Source organism: Euphorbia lathyris, chromosome 1, assembly GCF_963576675.1.
Source record: "Euphorbia lathyris chromosome 1, ddEupLath1.1, whole genome shotgun sequence".
Classification (NCBI taxonomy): domain Eukaryota; kingdom Viridiplantae; phylum Streptophyta; class Magnoliopsida; order Malpighiales; family Euphorbiaceae; genus Euphorbia; species Euphorbia lathyris.
The window spans coordinates 100,202,356-100,220,806 of record NC_088910.1 but is presented as its reverse complement, the minus strand read 5'-3'; the positions used below and the strand labels follow the sequence as shown (position 1 = coordinate 100,220,806).

Below are 18,451 nucleotides of genomic sequence, written 5' to 3'. Positions count from 1 at the left end.
AAACCGTAATAAATTTATTTCATCATTAAGGTTGAGATTGATCTGAACATATGAGATGTCCTGTAAACCTTACCAATGAAATGATCAAGTAAGTCAAAATACTTTAGGTTAAAATGTCTACGGAGTTAATCGGATTAAACCTCTGTTTGGGGCCAAAAGTAGAAATTATTACATGGTTGGTTATAATTGAAATCTATTTTCATCAAAGGGGCTGTTTTTTTTTAACTATGGTTAAATATTGTATTTTTTGAATTTTGTTAACTCATCTAGTGGACATGAATGGATTCCTGTCCACAAATGGGGCAGTGGCTTCACGCCACTGCCCCAATAAATATTAAAAAAAATTATAAAACAATTATAAAGAAAAAAAAATTAATTTATCATTTTATAAAAATAAAATTATATATTATAATGATGTTATTGAATTTTTATTTTATAAAAGTTTAATTAAAATTTAAATTTAATTTTGTTTGGAAACGTTAGAATTAAATTTGCACAATTTCATACGTTATGGTTAAATCCGTATTTCGCTTGAAACGTTATGGTTAAATATTTAATGCATTACTAACAAAAAAAAAATTTAATATATTAATAACAGAGTAAAATATTTTAGACATTTTCAAAGAAATTGTGATTAATTTATATGTAACAGGTTTAGTTTTTTGAAACGGTCTAAAATATTTTACTATATTATTAATATAGTTATGAAAAAAATGTATGAAACTGATTCAATTTATTGACAAACTGGTTTAGAAGGTCTGACGTGACTAAATAATAGTCAAACAAATTTTGTTCAAAATTTCGGTAGTGTATGGTTAAAATTGATCTTCCTTGGAAATGTTAGTGCTAAATTTGCACAATTTTATACATTAGGGCTAAATCTGCACTTCGCTTGAAATGTTACGGTTATTTAGGGTCTGTTTGGTTCAGCTGTTAACTAATAGCTGTTGCAGTCGCTGTTAGTTGTTTGCAGTTACAGTAAGCTGTTAGCTGTTTGTTATTAGCTGTTTTAATTACTAGTGTTTGGTAAAATTATATTGAACTGTTGTTGTTCGGATTTAAAATATCTAAAATGGACATGTTTTAAATTAATCAACGATAAAATTATAAAAGGAAAAATGTGAAAAAATGTTCTTAACGTTTACAATTAAGAATAATCTTACTCTTAACGTCTAAAATGGTGCAATTTCACCAATAATGCTGGTAGCAAAAAGGTATCTTGAGGTTCATTCCGTTAGCAAACACAGACCAAATTGATTAACGGTGTTAAAAAAAACTAAAAAAAGAATAAAAAAACTAACGACCTAGAGCCTCTAAACTACAAGAGCTGCTAACTGTATTTTACAAAAAGGTTAAACCTCAATCTTTTTTGTATTTTACTCTAACAATAATATAGTGGCTAACTGCTTTGTCTTCTCTGTAAATTATCCTAAAAGTTTGATTTTATTTGATTTTTCTTGGTTCGGTCAAAAATTAATTTTAATTTATAAAAAAATTAAAGCGATCTAGAACTTCTAAAATATTGAAGTTGCCCCTTTATACGGATAATTTGATACCATTATATTTTAGAATTTGAACGGATGAATAATTCAAAAAATAAACGGATAATGTTAATTTCATAACCTTACATATTCGAAAACTGAAAACTGAATAAAACAAGTAATATGAATTATATACTATACTCTAAAAATATAAAATTCACAACATATATATAATATAAAAATAATTTTTAATATAAAATAAAAACTAAAAAAATATATATTATAATTTTATTTTTATATATTATTATCTTCTTTCTTTTTAAAGAAATGAGAGTTGACAGTGGTATGTGATGCCACTGTTTACTACTTTTTACTCCATTACAACGTCTGCACCGTTATAATGAAATAAAACAAAATATTTTTTTTTGTCCATTATAGTGGATAAAGTATCGTAATCAACTAGTATTTTTTAACTAAGATTTAAAGACGGCTCCTTCCAAAAAAAATAATTTTTAACTATATTTAAATAAAAAATAATTTTTAAAATTAACACCATTGAAGAGTTTAATCGGAGTTAATCCACATGAGGACCCAGATCGTGTAAGAACTCGTTAATTACGGCTAGAAGTGTCCACGTGGCTGCTAAGTATGCACGTGGCTGAATAATTCCGTTAAGTTGATAAGCGAACATGGTTGCCTCTCATCTTTTTTTCAAGTTTCTTCTTTTCAGTAGAAAGCAAGCAACCAGCAAACTTTTCCTTTCTCTTCTTTTATCCGAGAACAAATTGAGCTTGGTTGTGAGCCATCTATGGTGGAGCTTCTTTCATAGATATGATACTTTCGGCTTTGTTAACATCAGTTGGGATCAATCTTGGGCTCAGCTTCTTATTTTTCACTCTCTACTCTATACTGAGGAAACAGCCTGGAAATGTGTTTGTCTACGCTCCCCGTTTAATTGAAAAGAAGAAATCAGAGCAGGAAGCAGATGATTTCAATTTGGAAAGGCTATTGCCTTCTACTGATTGGGCGAAAACCGCTTGGGAACTCTCTGACGACGAACTCTTGTCAATCTCCGGCTTGGATGCTCTTGTCTTGGTGCGCGCATTCGTTTTTAGGTAATTTCAATATCCTTCTAATTTTTGTATTATCTTAATTGGTTGTTAATGTTCCCCTGTTGTTGATTTTGATTTTGAATGCAGCGTGAAAGTGTTTGCGTTTGGTGGGATTATCGGGATCTTTGTTCTTCTTCCAGTTAATTTTTTTGGGAGTCAGCTAAGTCTCGACGACCTTTCTGATATAACAAACAAGTCTTTGGAGTCTTTCAGCATATCCAATGTTACTAACGGTTCATACTGGTAAGTATTTGCTGCGGAGATTAAAAGAAGCGTCATTCATCAACAAGGTTATGCCATGTAAATTATAGAAAGATTTGTGTGTAGAGTTCTATAGACAATTGAGTATATCATAGGGTTTCTGTTAACTTCTTATGAGTGATATTCTTAAATATACCATGAAGCTATATATATCTCCTTAAATATTTGATGAGGCAATACTCCTTTTAACTTTTGGTGTGAGTTGGACCTTTATGTACAGCGTATCAGACCCAATACGCTCCAAATGAATTGGACTGGACTTGAGAGGATGTGTTAACTCACTAGTCTGCATGATTGTTGGTTACATAACAATATCAGCTCCCTACTCTGCATTGTGGAAAATTTGTGAATGAATATTTAGTTGAGTTACAGGGTCAGTATCAGCTGAAATTGATATATGATAAATTGGTTTTCTTTCTGAATTTTGAGTAAAAAATGGTGTCTTTAAGGTATCCTCATGCAATTTAAACTTTGGATTCGCTGGATATGGCGATGGTTGATTGGATTTCTTGGGTGAATTCAATTTTCATCTATTTTATTCATTTTACATATTGAACAGAACTAGGACAAATAAATTTTGCTTGTTTTGAAGTTCCAAATTATGGAAGCACTAGTTGAATTTCTTTCAGGTGTCTATTAATTTGTTCAAGAGGTTTCTTCATGTCTCTTTGAGCTCTTCCTGATTCCGTCTCTCTTTCCGTTCATGTTAATAACATACTCTAAAGTTAGAAACTAAAGCTTATGAGGGTGAGTAGAAACGGAAACTAGAACTTGTGGAATCATTTCACTTCATTGTCATCAGAATGTAGCAACCTCTTACACAGTTTGAGTTATCTAAAAAGTTCGCTGCAAATCATTCTAATCCAATTGACATTTTTCATTTTAAGATAAAGCTTTCTTAAGCCAGTAAATGCCTTCCCTTGTTCGGTGGAAGTCTAATAGATACCTGATATCCTAGACACAGCCAATTATGGTCATTGCTGACGGTGTTTGATAAGATGGTTCAAACTTAACTTGTTTCAGTGTTGTTCGTGATCATATATTCACTTGGATTTCATATAAATATGTTTTGTTGGTAAGATTCAAATTGAAGACCTGCTTGCATCTTTTCCCTGCCTTTTTACCAATTTACCGATCTACCTATCCTAAGCTTGATTTGGAATCTTTCTTTGTTGTCTTCATCTATGTAGGGCTCATTTTTTCCCTTTCCATGTGCTGACTACATTATGGCTGTTCAGTTGCCTATTCCATTTTATAGAGAAAATTTGTTTGTGTCATTTTCTTAGAATCCGTTGCTAGATTCTCCCTGTAACATGTTTTTATTGCATTTTATGCAATCATTCAGATAATATAATTATGTGGAAACCCTGATTACTAGTTTTGGCCTTTCTCAAGGTTATGGATTCACTTTACTGCTGCATATATTTTTACAGGAGTTGTCTGCTATCTTCTTTATTGTGTAAGTAATTGATAATGTAATTTCTTCAGCTAATAGTGATACCTTTCCGGATGGTGAAACTAAACACATCAGGAAATTCTGAATTATGACCATGTGTGCAGGAGTATGGCTATATTTCATCAAAGAGAATTGGCTGCTTTTATTCATCTAAGCCTCAGCCACATCAATTTACCATACTAGTTCGTGGTATTCCTTCTTCACCTGGAAGAAGCTTTAGTCAAATTGTTGAGAGCTTTTTCACTGAGTTTCATCCGTCTACGTATCTTTCACATTCAGTGATTCCTCACACGAGCAAAATCCGAGCTTTGATTGTAAGTACTAATGATTACTATTTTGTTGGAAGACATTATTTGGGAAAATTAATTAAATTCCATGTTTAACTGGGATGATTTCTTCTGTTGTCTTCTCCCATATAATCATCTCTTCTGCAACTTAATTGTCAGAAATCTATGAGGGAAAAACATCTTAGTTGATCCAAGTTATTGGACCAAAGTTTGACGTTATATTAATGCATCAAATGACATTCCTATAAAATTAACTCAACTCTTATTGAGTTGTTTATCTCATGATTGACTTTGTCAGGAAAACCCATTTTTTTGGCTCCTGTACTTGCCTAAATTTCTTCAATAAGCCCATGTACTTTGACTTAGCCTTAGTTAGTCCATGTACTTATAAATTTCGGATATTCTAGCCCCTCATTTGAAATCTGTCAGGCATATCTCACACTTTAGGTCAATTGGCGCCTTATTATCCACGTTAGATCTAATTCTCTTAGCTTGATAGAACTAAACAACAACAGCAACAAAGCCTTAGTGCCGAAATGATTCGGGGTCGGCTAACATGAACCGTCAAACTAATTGACGGAAAAACAGAGATATGCCTGAAGGTTTGTCAGTTAGGGATAAATTATCCAAAATTTACAAGGTTTATTTTAGAAATTTAGGCAAGTACAGGGAGAAGAAATGGCTATTTCCTAATTGTGTCTTATCAACATAAAATATCTGTAGGATATTATGCTACAAATTTGACATATTTATTGGCTGCTTTTCGTGTGTCTCTGTGTGTTCCTGAAACAAGGGGGGGAGAGGTCTTCTCATAAGAAGAGCATTTGCATGTTTCGTTCTTTCTGTAATTTGAAAGAATTATCATGCTAGTTATGTTGGAGTTTTTAGACATAAAATGGCATTCATTGTACATTGTTTTTCCTGATTTTGGTGACAACTATGTATTTCCTGTTGCAGGAGGACACAGACAAATTGTATAGGAAGCTTGTACGACATAAATCAGGAAAATACTCTCACAAAAAGTTCAAACGTGATGGCTTTTTGGGACTGTTTGGACGTCAAGTTAGTCTTGCAGAGCACTATGAAAAGCAGTTGGAATACTTGGAAGATAATGTGAAAATGGAGCAATATTCATCGGCAGGAGAGGTTTGTGATATCTGTTTGAAACATGAGTAAAAGTATTGCAGAAGTGATTTCCTTGATCTAGTATGGTTAAATTTTCTTTACTCTTTTAATTGATTTTACAAAAGGATGTAACTTCAGATGTTTTTACTTCCAACTTTTGACTTTTGAAAAGGTCATATCCCAACACAATTCTTGCTAACATAACTGTAACATTTAGAAATTTTAGATAGTATGACTGCAATGGTAACTCATGCATTAAGAATGTATAAATTTGAAGCTTTTAGATATTTGTTGTGGGTCACAGAAGTGGTCAGCATATTTTTGGAAAAACACAAAAATATATTTTGTATATCTTATCCAAGTAACTAATTTTGAACACTTAAGATGAATCTATAAGAATAGTAGAATCATGTCAATGAAAAGCGTATTTCTGAAAATAACTTCATCAAACCGCATATAAACTGACACGACAGTAAGATCAATGTTCTTATTTTTGTCAGCTCTTACCTGCTTGTATTCTGTGTCTCGAAGTTTGTAACTTCTCTTATTCAAATTCCGATTATGATGAATATCATTTTCTTAAATTACTATTGATGTTAACTTGAAGATGAAAAATAGTGCAGCCTATTGTTACATTATTTCCTTCCAAATTTCTCAGGAAGTCCCAGCTGCTTTTGTGTCATTTAAGTCACGTTTTGGTGCTGCAGTAGCTCTACACATCCAACAGGGGGTGAATCCCACAGAGTGGGTCACTGAGCGAGCTCCTGAGCCTCAGGATGTACACTGGTCTTTCTTTTCTGCATCATTCTTAAGAAGATGGATCTATCAGCTGGTTGCAATTGTTTCGTGTATTGCTGTTACATTTCTGTTCTTTGTGCCGGTTGTAATAGTGCAAGGTCTTGCTAACCTGCATCAGTTGGAGATCTGGTTACCTTTTCTGAAAAGCGTACTTGGTCTGTAAGTGAAATCAAGCACTCCATTGCTTACTGCTTTTTCTTTTCCAAAAGTTAAAACATGACAGGGTTTCTGCTGCTGTGGTTTGAGGTTATATAGTCAACTTAAATGTTAATCTTGTTGTTGTTGTTTGCCACCTGTTACAATTTAAATGAGTGACCATCACTGAAATTTTGTTTTCATATCTAAAGATACATTGAGCAATAACCATGTCAAATGTTCTTCTGAGCCAACTCCTGATTTTTTCTGTTGAGCAGAAACCTGAAATTCCTCTTTTTGTTCACAGAATGGAACCTTTTAATTGATGACCATGAAGAATAAATTTGAGGGATAGGTCCAAAAAGCATGGAGAGGAAAATAATACTTTTAGCATGGTATCTAATTTGAGATTGAGGCTTCATTACAGTTGAAAAGTAGAAATGATGACCATGTATAATTTTGACTACAAGAAGAATGATTGTTAAGAGTTCCATCAATTACTAAAGATCCATCTTAGCTAAGATCCTTTTTCATTAATGTATAATCTAGAAGTTGTGTGGTGATTGGCCTATGGAACACAAATAATAGTGCCTTTATTTGTGAAATTAAGAAACATAAACAATTTTATATCGGACAAATGTATCAGCGTAATGTACGAAGTGTAATGCATTTTTATGAAAAGAAAGCTTTCTGATACAAGAGATCCATGAGATAATCATCATTTGTGGATTCATGATGATTTGTGTGCAGATACGTGGTGCCAAGGTTTGCTGGTATGGGTGGAAAAAAAATCAAAAGCACTGAATATAACTTGCTATCATCTCAAGCAAAAGACACTTTATTTCATTTCTTAAATTAGTGCATTCTTGATTCAAAATATATTTTCTACTTTGTCAGTCATATAGATTTATACTTTCTGATTTTATAATATGCCTTTGTCCTCACCTTCAACTTCTATTAGTATTTAGTAGAATATACTTGAGTAAAACATATGGATTTGTTGCTTTATGTGAGATATATGAAACTTAAGATGCGAGAGGACATTATGAACTGCTAAAACTATCAGTTCCAAGAATTCAAGATGTCATTTACGTTGCATTTAGATTCTCCCAGAGCTTGAAACTAAATAAGTGAATTCTATCATTTCACAATGATTATATCTATGAGAGACGATTCTAACATGAACCATCAATGAATTGCAGAACATTCGTAAGTGAGCTGATTACAGGATATCTGCCGAGTCTCATTCTTCAGTTATTCCTATTCTTCATACCACCTATAATGATATTCTTTTCCTCCATGCAAGGGTTTGTTTCCTTTAGTCAAATAGAAAAAAGCGCTTGTGCCAAGATGTTATTCTTTACCATATGGAACATTTTTTTGGCAAATGTGCTATCAGGATCAGTTTTCTATGCAGTCAACGTATTTCTTGAGCCCAAAAATATTCCCAAGGTCTTAGCTAAAGCTGTTCCAGCACAAGTAAGAACTCATCTCCTTCATCACATTTAAAATGTTTACTCAGTATGCTGTATTGTGCTGTGTAGCAGTACTAAAAATGAAAAACTGAAAATTAGGTTAATAAAAAACATTTGTTTGGTTTGGGTTATACTTTTTACGTTTTCAATTTTCAGCTTTCTATTTAAAGAAATCCTACGTTTTCTGTTAAATGATATACTTACACACACACTTACGTAATTTGTTGTCGCGGTGATAATTTTAGACTTTAATTCTATAATTTATCAATTTTGATTTTTGGTTAGTTAACAATTTAGATTTATTAAACTTGCATGAATTATGATTTATCCTATGTAGATTTTTTTAATCACTTCCATGTAAATTTTTTGTGCTTTTTATGTGTCAGATATTAATATGGAGTGGACCTTTAACTATCAGCTTGAGCTGTTGGTTAAAACGGTTCCATGACATGGTATCAGAGCCAGTGTGACCAAGTGGTCCAAGGGTTGATTCCTGGCAGCCCCATTTGTTGAGTTATTTACAGGACATGGTAATTTTGGCCTGTGTTGTGCACGCTTCAAGCCCAGTGGGCATTCGCGTGTGGAGGTGTGTGGAGGTGTGTCAGATATTAATATGGAGTGGACCTTTAACTATTAGCTTGAGCTTTTAGCTAAAACGGTTCCATGACATTATGCATATAGTTTTGTCTGTTTGATATGTTCACTTTTATTTTTATATAATTCTTGATATACTATGCACATAAATTGTAGAATTATACAAGTTAAAAGATAATTTAATTGTAATGGTTAAAGTGTGTGTGTGTGGGGGCGTATATATATATTGAGCTTGGACTACAAAAATTGTTCATGGAACAGTTACTGAATAGAATTATGCTAATAAAAATGTGATATTCTGATATATAAATATAATGGGTTCTTTAATCTTTTTATAGGCCTCGTTCTTCATTTCATACGTTGTGACATCTGGATGGACAAGACTTTCATCAGAACTCTTTCAATTGATTCCTCTGGTTTGTTCTTTTGTGAAAAGACTACGTTCCAAGGGCGACGATGATGATGAATTTGAGGTTCCATTTATTCCATACTACAGGGAAATACCCTCTGTTCTCTTCTTTGGACTTCTTGGTGTCACATACTTTTTCCTTGCTCCACTAATTCTGCCTTTTGTCCTGATTTACTTCTGCCTGGGATACATTATCTTCCGCAATCAGGTAAATGAATGAATGCCTTTGGTTATTTTCTTCATTTCATTTCTATCCTATATTAGAAACATGTAACTCTGTATAGTATTAAAAAGGTCCAATTTTCTGCAAGATTCTGCATCAACATCAGTAGATGAGATGTCATTTAAGAATAGGGGCATTTACTAAAGGTTTTAACTTACATAATTTTGTCACTGAAATTGAATTGTAATTCAAAACTTTTGTTTGGAACAATGTGCTAGAGATTGATAATTGGATTTGTAGTAGTTTTATACAACTTGATGTGCTAGAGGTGTGATAATTGAATTTAATAAAGATTTTAACTTACAATATCTTGTCAAACTTGTTTTTGTTTTACAGCTATTGAATGTATATGCACCCAAGTATGAAACTGGTGGAAAGTTTTGGCCAATCGTGCATAGTTCAACAATCTTTTCCTTGATTTTCATGCATATTATTGCAATCGGAACATTTGGAGTTAAGAAACTTCCTGTCGCTTCTAGTTTACTTGTTCCTCTTCCGTTGCTTACGCTTCTTTTCAACGAGTATTGTCGAAAGAAGTTCCTTCCTATATTTAACGCTTATCCTACAGAGGTAATTACATATTTCCAAGCTTTTGCTGAAGTAATGTTATTCTCTGGGCTGTTCAACTGTTAATATTGGCTTGCTTTATGCCAAAATTAAGCAGTCCTTATCAGAATGTATGTGTAGACAAGTGAATATTATGTTTTGTGCAGTGCTTGGTAAAGAAAGATAAAGGAGATGAGAAGGAAGCAAATATGGGTGAATTCTATGAGAAGGTAATAACGGCTTATCGCGACCCAGCTTTGATGCCAGTTCACTATGTCCGAAACATTAACAAGCGCACACCCCTTCTTCACTCTTGAGTTTGAAAATGGTTGTGGATTTCTTCTTCTGGTGACCATGTACATGACATGAAGTAGTCTTGTGAATATCAGCTGATCCCAAGTGTTGAACAAAGAGAAAGTTTTGCTTGTGTTCAAGTGCATATTATGTTCTCTTCTACATGAGATGTTTGTATCATGGAATATTTATGTTTGTTTCCTAATAATTATTGTGTGTTATAACTGATAAATAAGACAGAATGATAGCTGATTGTTGTACGAAAAATAATGAATGAATTAACAGGTATTTTGCAATCTTGTATGGCCATTTGTTGGTTTGGTAAAGTGCAAGTTCTGAAATATTTGCTTGTGCAGTATCCATTTTAGATTCTCTCTAGTATGTGCTTGTAGCTATTTAACGAAATTTTGGTTTAGAGCAAGCCCAATTTAAAGGCCTAAAACAGAATATGAAGACATATTTACCAGGTTAAATGCACTCTAATTTTCAAAAAAATAACTCAAAGTGTTGTTTTGTTCTCACATTAAACAAATTTTTAGCAATTTTAATCACTAGGATGGTTAGAGCAATCAATTTAAAACCATCCCTCCCTACGAATAAAAATTTGAGATTGAGTTTGGGATTGACATTAACTCACAAGTACCTACCTGTTGTCACATTTAACTACATATTTTCTAATTAAGGATTTAAAAAAGAACACTCAAAACGACTAAGTTATTATCTTTGAGTATTCATATAGGGCAATTCAATTACAATGGAACTTCTTCCTATAAAGGAGGGGTTCAACAGTAAGAAAACGATTCTTGTGGTATTTTCATTTGGATTCGATTTCCACCGTTATTGTTAGAGTTCTCATAAGTCGGGTAATACGGAGTCCACTTATAAGTCTTTTTGTGGTCTTGAAACTTTTCTTGGCTCAACAGTAAGAAAATGACTCTTATGGTATTTTTATTTGGATTCGATTTTCACTGTCATTGTTGGAGTGTTCATAAGTCGGGCGATATAGAGTCCTCTTATAAGTCCCTTTGTGGTTTTGAAACATTCGTTAACCCTGGATTGGAGTTACCCCTCCTCTTCCTAATGTCACGTATTAATATGAAGTGGACCTTTAACTATTAGTTTTTTTTTTTTAATATAGACAAAGATAATAGACGTTTAATCGTGTTAGGCAGGGAAAAAGACAATTTTGGCTTCGCGAAATGAAGATTAGCGAAGCATGCGAATGTAAATATGCAGGGAAAGAGGTGATTTTACTTCGCTAATCGATTTTTTCGCGAAGTCTGCGAGGTCTGAAACGTGACTATCTACGTCGCATATCAATGCTTTCGCGAAGTCTGCGAGGTCTGAAACGTGAGGATCTATTCGCAGACTTCGCGAACTAATCGATTCGTGAGGTAGATCCATACGTTTCAAACTCTCTCTTCGCAGATCTTCGCGAAATCATCGATTCACGAAGTAGATCGTCACTTTCCAGGCTCTTTCTCTTTGCAAAGCTTCGCGAAACCATCAATTCACGAAGTGTATTCATGAAAAAACGCAGAAAAAACAACAGATACTTACATTTTTCGCCCCTTTCACCCCCAAAAGCGACAATAACAATATGATAACATAGGAAGAACGAAGGAAATAACGTAGAAAAACCATTTCTTTGATGGTAACAAGAAGAAAGAAACCAAGCAACGAACAGGAAGATGAAAAACCATGGCTTCGTTTTCTAGGGTTAGGAAGTTGCAGAATCAAGAGATGAAGAGGGGAAAAAGAGAAATTCATTGTGATTTTGACGAAATGGTGCAGATTTCGTGCAATTTAAAAGAAGAAAGGAAGATCAAAAGTCTTCAAATCATTAATGCAGGAGTAACTTTTCGCGTAACCAAGGAGATAGGGGGAGCGAGCGGCCGTTCGCGATGTGTGGGAAGTGGGAAGGTTAGGGGTATTATGGGAAAGTCACACAAAATCAGTCTAGATATGTAGTAGGTTGAGTAAATGGGTTAAATATGTAAATGGGCCTCCCACTTGACCCAGTTTTGTAATTTTCCCGCATCCATATTTAAAATTAGGAATTGCATCCATATTATGAATTATTTCTCAAATTTACCGAATTTATCAATGTTATGGATAAAATTGCACCATTTTAGACGTTAGAGGTAAAATTACTTCTGACCCAAAACATTATTTTTGCACTTTAACCCTTAATTAAAATAAAAAGTTAAGAGTTTGTATTCATATGAAGATTTGTTTCATAGGCTTTAAATTATATGTAAATTTGTGTTTGTATATAATTTGTATTTTTAATTTAAATTAGACTCATTTTTATTTAATTTTATAAGCTTTTATCGAGCCAAGATTTTATCAATCCGGGCTTTTATTTGATATTTAATTTAGTTTTATCTTTAATAATATATTTATTTATTATTGATATTATTAAATTTATTAGAACCATTATTATTATTATTATAAGTTTATTAATGTCTAATATTATCATTAAAATTATTTTAAAGTCTAATATCATCATTATTGTTAAATTCGGTTAAGTTCGGTAGCATTTAGTTAAGTTCAGTAGCATTCAGTTCAATTCAGTAATTCAGTTCAGTATTCAATAACATTCAGTCAGTTCAGTTTTTTTTCAACGATAAAGGACATAGTCTTAGTCTTTAGCAAAAGTAGACGAGGGTTAATTTTGATTAGATTATTGTAAATAGTTTGGTGAGAATGAGACCATTGATTAGCCTTTGTGACCCCACGTGGAGGAACAAGGATGAGTATTGACAATTTCTTTGAATGCAAATTTAGATAATTCCACTATTGTCTACTCAAATAGCTAATCTAATCTATTTTTCTTTTAAAATAATAATAATAAAATCGTATGCCATGTGTCCAGAAATTGGTTAATCATTGATCAAGTGGTTCCTAAATCCTAATGATGGGTGATTGAGTAATTAGCTTTAATTAATTAATTAATTAATTATGGGGTCATTTTCGTTCTAAATAAAAATAAAAGCTCCTATTATTGTCGATTGGATTTTCCGTTAATTTCAAGGGTATAAAAAAAAAATACTAAGGACTCATTTGTCTCCATATATCATTTCATTTAGCGCCTTCCTTCTTGTTAATTATGCCCCGTACAGTCGCCACTTCATCTTATTTTACTTCATGTTTTATAGTAAAAATTAGGTTAATATATCATTTGTCCATTGAATTTATACAAAAAGGTTGATTGACCTCCTGAACTTTTAAAGTGTTTCGATAATCTCCTAAATTTACATAAAATATTCATTTAGCCCTCTGAACTTGCGTAAAATGTAATCAATTGATCACTTGGTCGCAAAAATAAAAGTAAGTTAAATTAAATGCGAAAAATGTATCGTACGAGTTTTAAAAAAAAGTAAAACGACCAAAATTGGGGTATGCAGTTCTAATATTAGAGAAAACAACTTGTATAGTTGAGCAAGTAATAACTTTATTTTTAATTTGTTTTTTAATTATGTAATAACATTCTAAGATGCGTGGAATACATATTCCGCATTTAATCTACTTTGTTGCGACCGAGTGATCAATTAATTGGTTACATTTTATGCAAGCTTAGGGGGCTAATTGAACATTTTATGTAAGTGTAGGGGGCTAATTCAGCTTTTTAAACAAGTTTCAAGGGACAAATGATATATTAAGCCTAAAAATTATAAAAGTAAATTATGTAGTTTGTTTGATTGTGAGGATAGTTTTGTGATTTGAAAGTTTATAGTAAAAATTGTAAAAAATAATTTATGTAGTTTCTTCGATTGTAAAGATAGTTTCATGATTTAAAAATTTATAAATGTGAGTTCGTGTTATAAATCATACAGAACCCTCTAAAGATGTTAAATTTGGTTATTTTGCATGCATAATTTAAGGGACAACCCATTAATTATTCAAACTTTCTCAAATTATGTAGTTTAGTCGATTTGTAAAAATAATTTGATAAACATGAGTCTGGGTTTTGTGTGATTTACAAACTCATACATTCAATAAAAAATTGTTATTGTGACTACTTACTCTAAAATTGAGCGATTTGGAGTAATTAAAAGAATTAACTTTATAAATTATCTCATATATAAGGTTTGATTTTGTAAATTATCTAAACCACAAGTATTGTTTGACCAAAAAATTGACCCACAAATCTCTTAACTGCAAACTTCACAAACCTCAGACACATGTTTGCAAACTTTTAAACCATGAAACTACCAAATCGATCAAACCACAAGATTTATTTTTATATTTTTTTCTATTTTATATTCACAAAATCATCTTGAGATTTATGATCATTTCATTTTGTATGGAAGGATTATTTGTTTTTTTTTTATTTCAATGTATTAAATTAGGATTGTAAATAGATCGGTGTGAGGATGAGACTACTTCTCTCATCCTCGTTTAGATGGGAAATTCATATTCCTATGCACAATGGAAAAAAAATATTCGATAATAGATAAATAATTGAATATGCTACGTGGAGTAATAGCAAATCGTAATCAAAAGTATTGATAAAGAAGGAAGCAAATGTGTCACATTAACCAATGGAACAAGCATGCCTCAAATCAAAAGTGATCATTTCGCTTTACTCGACATGTCTAGCACATGCCAATTCCATGTGGTCCCACTTGACAATATGCCTCTAATCTTGCACTTAGACGTGTCTAAAATTTCAACTAGTGCAAAGAAGTTCACACTTTCCCAAAAATGACCCTCAAACCTCATATATAAGAGAGAATATGGCGAAGCCAAGGTATCTCATTCTCACCATTCTTAAATTCTACTTTCCTCATTTTCATAAACCTCTATTAACTTTCTCATCAGAGTCATAATGCCCATTCCTGCTTCTCCTTTGATCCTTTCTCTTTCTTATTCCAAGTTTCATCTCCACACACCTAGAAGTTCTCCTAAAATTTTACACATATCAAATTAATGCAGTGAGCATAGACTAACGCAATAGTTATGGCTCGCAATAAGATCTATGTAATTCCCACCAGATTTTCTTTCACCTTAAATTTTAACCTTAAATCTCCATGCGAGTCAACAACCCTGCTAGATGTAAATGGGTGACAAATGCCCTTCCAAGCTAGATAAGCGTCTAGACGAACGTTTAAGCTCCCTGGACATATAAAGAAGAAGGTTCATTGATGGTATTACAAAAAAACTCATCTATAGTGTGGAAATGGTCTAGGAGACTGTGAAGGAACTACGAGGCGAACATGTAGCAAAAAATGGAACACGTTCAGACTTAGCTTCGGACAATAGAGGAGGCAATCAACCAATCCAACCACTCGAGGTCTAGATCCAACCAATAGGGATATATAGTGTGCCAGTGAGATGTTTCCAATAGTCGATGCTTGCAGCTGCTTTAACTAGTTTTTCCGCCTCTACATTCTACTTTTTTTTATCGATGTTCACAACTTCCCATCTTGTGCCTTTCTCACCCAACCAATGGAGTGACTTTTTTTTTACCACCTATAAATATTTAACCATAGTTACTTCCTTGGTTATATGGTTCTTGTTGATCTGATTCACAACAAGTTGAGAACCACTGAAGATTTTCATCATTTACAATGTTATCTCCTCAAGGATATGCATTCCCCGGATCAAGGCTTCGTATTCAAAGTGTTGTTGGTATTGGAAAAGTTTAGTTTGACTGAACAAGATATTTGTATCCCTACCAAGCCCCATATCCAAACTCCAATGCTTGCTCATTCCGAGAAGGATGCTCCTTCTACAAACATCTCCTATACTTTCGGTTGCATTGGGATTTTGGTAACTTTTCCTGCAAAACTATAGAATCAGCCAAAACCTAACTTCTGATTGCCATTTGAGGTTCATACCTGATGTCAAATTATCCCAACTTGACAGCCTATTCTACGAGTCTGCCGAATGTCTCAAGCCTAATAAATACCTTCGATAGAGGATAAGTGGTTCTCACCTTTATGGTACAACCTAAAAATATGGTCACACTAGATCGAGGTTGTAAGGGCAGTTAAAGCTAGCTTCGAGTGCCAGCGTTCCACACCCTTTAGCACATTGTTGGTGTAGTATATTGGGTGTTGTTGGCCATTTACCTCCTTTAACATTCCTAAGCATATCGTTTCATTAGCTCTCATCTAGTTTATGTGCTTTAAAGACACATTTACCTTTATTTTCTACATTTACACGTTATCCCGATTTTACACTCTATTTGACTCTATCATGGGGTGAATGACATGTAAGATGTAAAATTATTTCTAAATTCGCTAATTAATATCGGGTAATGCATGTGTCTCAATGAATGCACAAGATTGAGATGTTACATTAGCCGCTGATAGATAGAGGTACAAAGTTTCCCCTTTTTCGTTGAGCAACTAATTAGAGGCGACAATGCTAGGAATTTTTAATTTCTTTGAATGCTTTTTGGCATTCTTTGGACCATTTGAATTCTTTTCTCTTCTTGATGGCCTTGTAGTAGGCATATTTTCAAAGAGCAAGGGACAAACATGCCCAATGAGTTTATTATACCATCAGTTTTTAGACCTCTTTAAGGCATGTGGGCATTGTCATATGTAACGCTTTAACCTTCTCAAGATTTGCCTCAATTCCTTTTTAGGGTATCATAAACCCAAAGAACTTCCACAAGTCTACATTGAATGTACATTTTTTTCGGGTTGAGCTTGAGTTGATGTTGCTTTAAATGTTGAAGACTTTCTAAATGTCTTCGACGTGATTATCTTTATCCTTTCTCTTCACAATCATATTATCAAAATATACCTTGATGTTCTCATCAATCTGCCCCTCGAAAATGGTATTCATAATCATGTGGTAGGTCGTCCAACATTTTCAGTTCGTACATTCACTTATAGAAATAAGTGACATTGTGAGTGGTGAATGAGGTCTTTTCTACATCCTCCTTCTCCAATCTAATGGTATCCATATATATAATCAAAGTAAGAATTCACCTTATGTGCCATAATGGAAGCCATGAGCTCATCTATGTTTTGCAAAGGATATTGATCTTTGGGAAAAGCTTTGTTTAGGTTGATGAAGTCGACACACATTTGATAAGACCCATTGGGTTTCTTCACCAAGACCACATTAGCCAACCACTTCGGATAAAATACTTCAAGGATGAAGCCAACCTTCAATAGCTTGTCTATTTCTTTATGGACCACTTTTTTGTCTATCCGGCGCTTTCCTTTTCTTTTATTGGACATGTTGGGTTTTGGGATTGATATTGAGTTTATAAGTGATCGTGGTCGGATCTATCCCCTCTGTATCATCTGATTACTATCAAAAATACATCTTGTTCCCTTTTCATGACTCCATGATTCTTTCTTTATGTGTATTTTTAGGTTTTTAGCGATCTGGAGCGTTCGACCCTCTTTTGAAGTGAAGGTTTCAATCTCTACTTCAAGCTCGGTGATGCGGGGTTCGTCATCTTCTTTTATCGGATGATCTTCTAGTGACATGGTGTGTTAAATATGGACGCTAGCAAGTGTACTAGGTCGGATGGAGTATTTGGTAAGACCAAGTGTCGTATTCCACAGGGATTGAAACAAGTTGGTTAAATGAGTTACCTTTAATGTTACAATTGAATATTTGGTTGGTTTGATTTTTAGAATAACTAAACATGAATATGCAAAAGAAGAATGATGAAAAAAGGAAGATAAATCACAGATTAAACAAGCACAAACCTAGCGTTACGCTTACAAACAACTGTAACTAAACTATTCCTTCTCAATGAAGTAAATCCATATTCCTGATTTGAGTTTCTTTCTCAATATTCACTAAGGTCCGGTCTCCCATTTCCAAAGATTCTAAGCAAGCATTATTAACCAAGTCTCCTTGTGTTAAAATACAAGCAAGCATTAAGATTCATAAATGAAACCTCAATATATGGTTGTTTTCATCTCCGTCCACTACAATATAAGCCACATAGTTAGTTCAGTCACGTCGGAGCACCTTCGTGCCATCTTCGGTAACTAGCATGTAAATGGGATCCTAATCTACTCATTATGCATACTATGGACAATCATTCATGGATAGAAACTTCATTAATCAAAATGGTTACTTACAATCACCGTTTTATGGCTGGCTAGGCCTGCAAGGTAATTACTCACTCATTTCCATGAGTGAACAGCTTGTTCCTCCTAAAAATATTCTTCCGACAATAAAAGTAAAAACAGAGAATAAAAAGGAAAGGTGGCTCAAAACGAGGCACCCCCTTTCTTACTACTACTTCCGTATTTACAGGACACAAAACA

General features: G+C 33.3%; 1 protein-coding gene across 1 annotated transcript; it reads left to right on the top strand.

Moving 5' to 3' along the window:
* The first annotated feature begins 2,190 nt into the window (after positions 1-2,190).
* On the top strand, positions 2,191-10,492 carry LOC136208842 (CSC1-like protein HYP1). Its single transcript, XM_066000099.1, has 10 exons — positions 2,191-2,596; positions 2,681-2,836; positions 4,250-4,313; positions 4,415-4,624; positions 5,555-5,743; positions 6,381-6,679; positions 7,858-8,134; positions 9,063-9,341; positions 9,693-9,926; positions 10,070-10,492. The coding sequence occupies exons 1-10, from the start codon at positions 2,313-2,315 to the stop codon at positions 10,217-10,219; spliced, it is 2,142 nt and encodes a 713-aa protein (XP_065856171.1). The 5' UTR covers positions 2,191-2,312; the 3' UTR covers positions 10,220-10,492.
* The last annotated feature ends 7,959 nt before the right edge of the window (positions 10,493-18,451 follow it).

Bases quoted from the DNA above. Each gene is read 5' to 3' on its own strand.
- LOC136208842 (XM_066000099.1), top strand. From the start codon at position 2,313: ATGATACTTTCGGCTTTGTTAACATCAGTTGGGATCAATCTTGGGCTC. The intron at 2,837-4,249 runs GTAAGTATTTGC...GCCTTTCTCAAG, and splicing joins GTTACTAACGGTTCATACTG to GTTATGGATTCACTTTACTG. The intron at 9,927-10,069 runs GTAATTACATAT...TGTTTTGTGCAG, and splicing joins TTAACGCTTATCCTACAGAG to TGCTTGGTAAAGAAAGATAA.